Here is a 9,761-nt window from a genome sequence, read left to right as displayed (position 1 = left end):
GGGCATCCTGTGACTCCTGGGTAGGTCCAGGTGATGGCTCTGGCAATGGGGGATGGGACTGTTCGCAGACAGAGTGGAATGAGAGAAAGGACAACAAGAGTCAAATGAAGACAGACTGTGATGGAAGTCATTAAACAAAGACTGAATAATAAAATAACATTCCAAAGAGAAAGACATGGAAGAGTTGGATGAAATATAAAAATTCACTATACCTAAAGTCCTTCATGGTTGGTTTTATCCTTGGAGCAGAGTCTCTTGACTGTCTGGGCTCTGCTTCTCCCTTTGTGGCTCCTCAACTTTTCCTGGATGGTTCTGGCTATGGCCAGAAGAATAGCTGGCTGACTTGTCCCCAGCAGCCCCTACCAAATGCCCCGAAGAGCTACAGAGGACAGCAGCACAAGCCTGTCGGAAGCGGGGGTCAAAGAAGGCATAGAGGAAAGGGTTGAGGCAACTGTTAACATAGGCCAAGCCAGTGCAGTAAGGGTGAAGATTGCTAAGGAAGGCATGGACCTCGCAAGACAAGGGCATCACTTCCCAATCCATCAGCATATAGATGGTTTTCACCAGATGATAAGGTAGCCAACATCCCGCAAAGGTGGCCACCAAGATAATGATAATTGTCAGCAGACGCTTCCTCTTCCTCAGTCCTTCGCAGCGCTCCTTTCGGAAGTGGCTAGCAATGGTCCGGGCAATAAAGAAGTAGCAGGTCAGCATAATGGCAAACGGCACCACGAAGCCCATTAAGGTGGAGGACAAACCTAGCCCTGCCTCCCAGGCTGCCTCTGTCTCATTGGATGCCACACCTGAGTAATCCATGAAGCAGGTCACTTTGTTCTCCCCGCTGAGTGCTCCTGCGCTCCGGAATATCATGGCTGGCAAGGCCAGAAGAGCAGCCAAGGCCCAGAGAGTAATGGTAACTAAAAGCCCACTAGCTTTTGACCTGAGTTTGGCATTAGCAATGGGCCGGACAATGGCCAAGTAGCGGTCAAAGCTGAGCCCCGTGAGGCAGAAGACACTGGCATACATGTTGACGAAAACCAGGTAGCTGCTGAGTTTGCAGGCAAAGGAGCCAAAGACCCAATGGTAGTCCAGGATGACATAGGAGGCCCAGAGCGGCAAGGTAACCACAAAGGTTAGGTCAGCCACTGCCAGGTTGGCAATGAATGTATCTGCTGATCGTCGTTTCTCCTGGCCTCCCCAGAATATGGTCCATAGCACCAGACCATTGCCAGCGGTGCCTAGTAAGAAAACCAGCACATAAATTATAGGAATGAGGATCTTTGATGAACTCCATTCAACATAGTCACAGTAGAGGGATGAATTATTGTCAGTATGGTTGCTGGTCTCCATGCCTGCTCTGGAAGGAGAATGTGTTAAGAAATTCCCCTCTGATCCCGAGCAGTGCTTCACCGAGCTGGATCCACGATACCAAAGTGTCTTCCTTACTGCAGGAGTGGGTAAAAACCTCTGTCCCGGTCTCTCAGCTCATCTGTGACCCTCCTCCTCCTCCTCAAAGCTTTAGGCACATCTGGCCGATGCCCTGCTCAGTCTGTGTGTTGTCTCTTGCTCACACTTCCACAGATAGCAGTTCCTTCCTTTTGAGTTGTCTTAAAGCTGTATGCTCCAGCCCCCTTTCCCACCCCTCCCGTTGCCTTTCACTCAACATCCTGATGTGAATTGGATGAACTGACCCCTGTGGTGCCGGGCAGCTCCATTTGTCACTTGGATCCATGCATTTAAAACCAAATAGCCGTTACCTACACACACACACACACACACACACACACACACAGTTCCCATCCTCCCCAGCACAGAAAAGGAATGTGCTTTAAAGCCAACCAGAGATGCCTGGGGAAGAATGTATTCTATGCGCTTCCTAAGGCTGTTTAGCCTTGTCTGGCTTGTCTGACAGTTTCACTCATGAGCCTCTCCCAGTTGCAGAGCTGTGCTCTGAACAAAACATTAAAGCATCACCTAGTAAATCCAGCGGAGACACCCTATTACTTGTAACATGGTATCAATGGATTCATTTTAAGCAATGTTTGCTCATGCAAATGAACCATGGAGGGGGGGAATACTATCATTGTCTTTCCCAATGAATTTTTAAATGTGTTTTATCCTTAAGACTATGTTTTCAGAAAGTGATGGCCTGGCATGAGAGGGATGGGATAAGTTAGGGAAAATCTCAGGAACTTCCTGGTTTACCAGCGACACTTTTAGGCCAGTAATGCAGTGTATGAAAGTTGCGTGGTAGTTCACAGAAAAGTCCTAGATAAATCCTGGTTTGGTGCACAGGGTGGATTGGATGATGAATATCCAAGTTTCAGTTAGAAGAAAGGCTTGCAGAAGAACCCAGAGCTTTGAAAGGGGTCATGGAAATGGCAAGTTTGGGAAATGATTATAGATTAGATTCATTTCCCTACACTGTACCTCTGAGACTAATAACGGCATTGCTTTTTTCTTAATAAACCAGCTCTTGCAAAGACAGTGAAGGGAACCTGAATTAGAATGGAGTCCTGCAATCCAGGTCATTCATGCTTTTAAAAAATGATTAAAAAGTACCACCCAGGTTAACTATGATACACCTCTGCCATCTAAAGTATCAACTTAAACCTTGGGCTAGTTTCACCTTGTCCATTTAGTCTGGAAGTGCGATAATTGATTCATTCATTTTTAGTAGTGTTGAAATGACATCAGAATTGATGCATTGCATGCCAGAATTGGTTTTTTTTGGGGGGGGGTTAGTTTGCTTATACATAGCAATGATTTGGTGTACCTCTTCTTGCTGCTGTGAATGCAGAGGCAACAGTGTCCACATGGCAGTCCTCCCTCCCCACTCACACAAACACACACACTTTCTGTGCCTCAGTGCCCACGTTGCCCACCATTTCCCCTTCCCGCACCACTGGAAGTAGGGTTGCCAGCCTCCAGGTGGTGGCTGGAGATTTTCCACTATTACAACAGATCTCCAGCCAATAGAGATCAGCTCCCCTGGAGAAAATGGCTGCTTTGGAAACTGAACTCTATGGCATTGAAGTCCCTCCCCTCTCCAAACCCCACCCTCCTCAGGCTCCACCCCCAAAATTTCCGGGTACTTCCCAACCTGGAGCTGGCAACCCTAACTGGAGGGCTTTAAAAAAAACAACAGCAGTAATTACTACATCCACATAGCATTATAACATTATCATACTATATTGCTATAATCAACTAGTTCCTCTGAATTCCCAGCTTTCGTTTTAAAAAGAGTAAGTCTCTAGTCCTTTTCATTGCAGAGATAAAAGGGGTATACCTTTCCCCTTATATCTCCCTAACAAAGGTCTTGGCTTACTTTTTAAAATGAAAGCTGGGGATTCAGAGGAATTAACAGGGTATGTCAACAGATTGTTATAATATTTGAATGCTATAGTTATCTAGGAGCCCTGTGGTGCAGAGTGGTAAGCTGCTGTACTACAATCAAAAGCTCGGCTCACAACCTGAGTTTGATCCTGACGGAAGTCAGTTTCAGGTAGCCGACTCAAGGTTGACTCAGCCTTCCATCCTTCTGAGGTCAGTAAAGTGAGTACCCAGCTTCCTGGGAGAAAAAGTGTAGATGACTGGGGAAGGCAATGGCAAACCACCCTGTAAACATAGTCTGCCTAGTAAATGTCAGGATGTGACGTCACCCCATGGGTCAGGAATGACCCAGTGCTTGCACAGGGGACTACCTTTGCCTTTTATAGATATCCAGCAACTGCCAATTTTTTTAAGCCCAGAAAAAGCCCTTGATTGAGGCCAGGGAAATGGTGGCTGTGTGGGTGGGTCCTTTAAAAATTCATCTTCCTGTCCACACAGCAAACAAAGAAACTTTGATGGCACTATTTTCAAAAAGATCATATCAAACCAGGCTTGTGAAAGATATCAATGTAGGTAAAAATCCAGAAAGTGAACAAGTAGAGGATAACATTATGTGGATGTTCCAAAAAACAACAACACTCCAGTTTAGATGCCAAACCAGAGTAAAACCTCCAGGTGGAAGAAACCTTGTTTTAAATATATATATACCTACTTTGGTGACATTTTGGCCTTCAAAGGGATTGCGGTAACAGCTTCCCATGTGTGAATGCCCGAAGGCGTTTTTAATGCTGTTGGGCCAGGAGTTGTTGGGTTGTTGACCTGGTTGGCAACACCCCATTTCCTGGTTACGCTGATATTTTAAAACGTCCTCAAACACAGTCCCTTCCCCATTATTTTTAAACAGCAAATGGGGAAACAAAACCAGGAAACATTTAATTAAAAGGTCAGTTTACTGGTGGGGAGAGGGAGGAAACAGGATCTTCTCGTTTGTTTTGTTTCACTTGCACATACGGATTGCTTAAAATTATTGCTATGCTCGTTTCTGCTATGTATCATGATGAAAATGGGCTACAAGGAGACCGTTTCTAATGGCGGGGGGAGACTCTGGAACTAGGGTGTATCTGATTGCCATCTGATATGGCAGCAAATGGAGAAGCAGAACAGGACAAGATTTTTAGTACCATCTGACAGAGAGGGGCCGCCGTCCAAAAAAAGTCCCCGCCGACCACCGACGTAGGGAAGAAGCCCAGACCAAAGTGGGACCCACAGCAAGGCACAACAGTAACAGCAGCCGAAGTGCGTGCGTGCGCGCGCACTCCTCGCAATGCGGCTGTCCGGAGAAGGGGGCAGTTGCAGCATCTAATAGTGCAATCCAGACATAGTCACACCCTTCTAAATCCACTGATGTCAATGGGTTTAGAAGGGCGTAACTCTGTTTAGGACTGCACTATAAAGCTGTAAAATGATTCCCTTTTCTGGGACGCTGAGAGAAGTGCGTGCGCACGCCTCTTGCCTGACGCTGCCTTCCTCCATCGCCGCAGATGGGCAAACTGCGGGATACCAGGGATACCACCGTTAACTACCGGGCTGCTGGTTGCAGGCTCCTCCTTGGCTGACTCGTCTCTGCTGTTTAGGGTTGCAAACTCCTTCCCCAAACTCTGGTCTCCCCAGGCTCCACCCCCGAACCCCCAAGAACTTCCTAACCCAGAGTTGGCTGGGCGCTCTGCTGGCCCTGCTCTTGCTATCAGATGGGATCCGAGCCTGCACAGGCACTTTCTTACCTGGAAGAAACAGCCTCCCTCCCTTAAACTAAGCACTCTAGTTTCCTGCACTCCCTCTCTCCTCCCGTAATGTAATTGGACATGTAATTAATCGTTGGGCATGTAATTAATCGCTGAAAGACTATGGTTCCTCTTGGGGAACGGCCCTATGTGGGAATGTGGTGTTACCAGCTTAATTAGAATAAAGCTCTAGATCAATCAACGTAATGTAGAATCACCACTGTAATTTGCCTCTCAGCGCATTGCAGAACATCATCCAGACTTTACTTGTCGGAAGGAAAATGGCTTCGGATAACTTTGGCTTCTGATAACTTAGGACATTGCCAGATGGCTACTATTGCAAGTTCTTGAATGTTCAGCATGATCGGGCCCCATTTGGACATTCAGCCACTGCCTTAATTACTGGTAGCACTGAAGGCAGATTTGGTGGGCTGAGGCAAAGGTTGCTTTCATGTGCCCCCCCCTTGTGTGGCAAGCCAAGCGTCATCCAACTATGCCATGTGTACTAGATGTACTAAGTGTCATGTGTATGCCATGTGTACTATGTGTACTAAGTGTCATCCAACTATGCCATGTGTACTAGGTGTGGGCGATACATGAGACCGCAACCCGGGGCCACGCCCCCCAAATCCGTGATTGGGCAGCGGTAACCCCTTGAACCAATTAGAACACACCAGAGCAGGAGTCTGGAGAGGCTCTAAGCTCAACATGATGCCAGGTTCCTCTGCATACATAACATGCACGTTTATCCAAAACGTCATTTCTTGTTTTAATTCAATTGTTATATGTTTTGCAGTATATTTTTGGAGTTGCCATACCCCTCTGATTCTGAACGCTTCTGGCTGCCCACGAGTGTGTTTTTTTCAGACCCTGCATGGCCTCATGCTGGATCACTAAAATGCTGGCATGTAAATTAAAAAAGCAAAAAAGAATCACTGCCCACCCGGGCCAAAAGGACAAGGTGGGCGGAGTACTGCGAAACCGGCACAGGCTTTTCTGAGTCTGCCAAAACCCCGAAATCAAACCATTTCGGGCGGGGGGAATCAAGAAAACAGGTTTCAGAAAGAGTGGTGGGGGGACACTGGAAAACTGGGACAGCAAGGGATTGCTAACAAAGCTGTGTGGAAATGAAGGGGAAAATGGTAACACAGGGAAATGAAACTGGAACATGAAGGCTGTCTGGCAAACACCTATGGCGCCTCGTAGGACCGTAGTGCTGTTGCCATATCTTTTGCTGTCGTGTAAATTAGTAATACAAATTTACAACTGAATAAATATTTTCAAACTCATGTAATTACTCAAGGATTGGGGCTATGGCTGCCTCTGTGGGTTTCTTAATACCAGGATAAAAGAGATTCACAATCCTCTTAAAATGTCAGCGGCCTTGTACCTGTGGCAAAGCCAAAACTGATGCTCATAAGCATGTTATTTTTTGTTCTTTTAATCTGATAACTCTTGAATTAAGGCCTAGGAAAGCCTTAGTTGCAGGAAATCCCAGAAGTCTAATACTATGAATTGCTAGCTCTGAATTGCCAAAAGGTCACGTAGGGAATCTACGTCAAGGAGCAGTTTGAACCCAGACCACAAAAGATCCTCCTGTCTGCTGGACAGAACCAGGCCCTCTGTGCTATCAGCCACTAGCAGAGACCTGCCAAAACAATCAGTTTCTATTATGTGTCTTCAGAGGCCTTTCTGGCTTCCTATCTGACCCACTGATGGGGTTTGATCTGCTTTTTTTCAAGAACATTGAAATTGCCTTTTGGAGGGATCATAATGGCAATCCTGCTGCCCCACATGGCTTCAGTGTTTGATCTGATTCTGTTCAGTAATCTCCTGTTTGTATTTTGTAGCACTGGCTGATAAATGTTGATGTCTGTTCTGGTTAACAACTCCCCGCCTGGGTTATAACAGAACCTTTTGTGCTGCTGATCCTATCGATAACAACAGAACGGTCACCAAGTCAAAAAGTTTTTCTTCTCTCCAACTTATTGCTGCTGACCCAGATGCCTCCGCTATCATGAACGTTATTTGCCTTCCCTGTGGTTTGAAGGGCAATCGATACCAGCTGTGCTCGAGACCTGAAACAGAAAGATGGACAAGTAATTTGCTCATGTCACACAAGGCATCCACGACAACATGGCCAATCAAAATCAGGCCTGTAACATATCAAGCCAGCCCTTGATACTGAAATGCCTAATTGTCTCACAGAGTCCAATAAAGACAATTAGGAGGAGGTTACAATCCGTTCTTTATTTAGCTAAACGATAGAGCTGGGGTGAAATAGCCCACAATTAAGATGCAGGGTACTCACCCGAGAGACAAAGGAAAGTCAGTATCATTTATGCCTTCGCATGGGACAAGCCCATGTCTGCTGACAAGCAGATTGATCCACAAAAGCACCAATGCACATTAAGTGTCCACCCCACTCCAACCAGCACAACCGATAGATATTGGCTGAAGGCGTCACTTAGTCAGTGCCTGATCTTGTGAGCTTGGCAAGCAGAGACCACATTCCTGAAGATGAACGTAACCCAGAGCTCTCTGCTGGTGCGAGGCAGTGCCAGACACAGAGCCCATGATTTGTTGGTTCATGGCTCCCGGATGCCAACTTCCCAAAGCTTCCATGTGTGCGCATATGAATACACAGTATTCCAAACCAGCTCCTATACTTTAGGCCTAGCTTTTCCATAAGAGCAATTATGCAAACTGAACACAAAAGCATACATTCAAATAATAATAATAATCACAGGCACTTCAATACTGTAACCGATACCAAAGGCCACTCTTGTTCTGAAGTTCTGGATCCTCTTGCCCATATCTTCTGCCCCTTCCTGGAACAACTGACACATAATATGGTGGATAACATTTGGTGGGAGATCTAAATCACATTTACATAACCTTCTGGAGCTTTCATAACATTTCACATACTTTATTTCAATACTCCTCACAACATCCCTGTACAATGGGGCAATGTTATTATTCCTCCACTGCTGATGGGAGGGGAGCTGAGGCTGAGAGACTTCAGGCCCAAGGTGACATTGCATGACCGCCTTCCTGGTTAAGTGCTCAGCCATCTTGGTACTAACTAAGGGGAACCTCCACATTTAGAGGCAGTAAACATCCGAATACCAGAGCTCAGAGGCAGCACCGAGGGAAAACCTTGGCATCTATGTTCCATGTGCTAGCCCGCTACGGCAACTGGTTTGGCTGCTGTGTATAACAACATGCTGGGCTAGATGGAGCACTGGTCTGACCCAACAGAACTCTTCTTATGTACTCCTTGCCTTTACTCTAATGAATTCAGGGCAGGGTACATGATTTGCCCTTTCTCTGTTTCATCCTCACAACAACCTTGTGAGGTAGGTGTCAGGCATGGCCTGAGAAAGGAATGTTCTGGGTTCTCCAGATGCTGGCCAAGGCCAGCTCTATCCCTGCAAACAACGTGTTTAGACTGAACTCTGTGGGAATGCCAGTAGAAGCCTACCTCCCTGACAGCTCCTGGGAGGGGGGTTGCCATGGCATCCAGATCTACCCCGATTTGCCCTATGCTCTTCCATATATGCCCTGTACTGTGCTTGTAGTTTCCATAAGTGTCCATTTGACTCTTAGCTTCTGTTAACCTGTGGATTTTCCAAAAAATCAACTCTCTTTGGACTGCTTGTCTGTGGATGTCTGTTTATGGGATTATCATGGGACTAGAGCTCACAGTAGGTTAGCTTGAGGAAAAATTACTGGCCCAAGGTCACCCTCTAGGCTGCAGCTACAACCCACAGATGCAGTTGTTCAGTTCCTGTCACTATGGCTGTTACCGCACTAGGTATTCCCAGTGATGTATTAAGAGTTTGAAAATGTTATAAAAAATACTGTTCACACTTTCTATGTATTCCCACCGATGTATTAAGGGTTTGAAACTGTGCATAGATCCTTTCAGGTATCTTAGCACCCTCTTTGCTGCCTTCCAATCAGTTACTGTTGGAGACACACATTTCTTACTCAGACAATGCATAGCCTGATGAATGTCTGGTCTACACCACGTAGTGAGATACAGCCTAGTGGAAAATTGCTTACTGATCCCAAAGTGGCAATTGGCATTTCCCTGGGCATGTAAGAAGTACAAGAGCCAAGCACTGACGCAATCCTTCCTGCTTTAAATCCTCCAAAGAAGGAGAGTCCACCACCTCCCGAAGAAGCCTGTTCCACTGAGGAACTGCTCTAACTTTCAGAAAGTTCTTCCAAATATTTAGCCAAATACCCTTTTGATTTAATTTCAACCCATTGGTTCTGGTCTGACCTTCTGGGGCAACAGAAAACAACCCTGCACCATCCTCTATATGACAGTACTTCAAGTACTTGAAGTTGGTTATCATATCACCTCTCAGTCATCTCCTCTCCAGGTTAAACATACTGAGCTCCTTCAACCTTTCCTCATACAACTTGGTCTCTAGACCCCTCACCATTTTCGTTGCCCTCCTTCGGACATGTTCCAGCTTGTCTACATCCTTCTTAAACTGCGGTGCCCAAAACTGCACACAATACTCTAGGGCCATTTATGCTTGGTAATTCCAGGCTGAATTGCCCCGCATTTTTTTTGAGTTTTTCAGTGAATCGTCATTCAGGAAGTGACTGCGAAGCCGACGCATACCTGCT

The 9,761-nt window shown here is 46.2% G+C and overlaps 1 protein-coding gene across 1 annotated transcript; it reads right to left on the bottom strand.

Moving 5' to 3' along the window:
* Nucleotides 1-234: 234 nt before the first annotated feature.
* APLNR (apelin receptor) lies at nucleotides 235-1,364 on the bottom strand. Its single transcript, XM_056851536.1, has one exon. The coding sequence runs from the start codon at nucleotides 1,348-1,350 to the stop codon at nucleotides 235-237; it is 1,116 nt and encodes a 371-aa protein (XP_056707514.1). The 5' UTR covers nucleotides 1,351-1,364.
* Between the last annotated feature and the right edge of the window lie 8,397 nt (nucleotides 1,365-9,761).

This window comes from Euleptes europaea, chromosome 6, assembly GCF_029931775.1.
Source record: "Euleptes europaea isolate rEulEur1 chromosome 6, rEulEur1.hap1, whole genome shotgun sequence".
Taxonomy (NCBI): domain Eukaryota; kingdom Metazoa; phylum Chordata; class Lepidosauria; order Squamata; family Sphaerodactylidae; genus Euleptes; species Euleptes europaea.
The sequence above is the reverse complement of the archived record's forward strand: the minus strand, read 5'-3'. Positions and strand labels throughout refer to the sequence as shown.

What these genes read in the sequence shown, in the direction of transcription:
- APLNR (XM_056851536.1), bottom strand. Translation starts at nt 1,350, where the DNA reads ATGGAGACCAGCAACCATACTGACAATAATTCATCCCTCTACTGTGAC.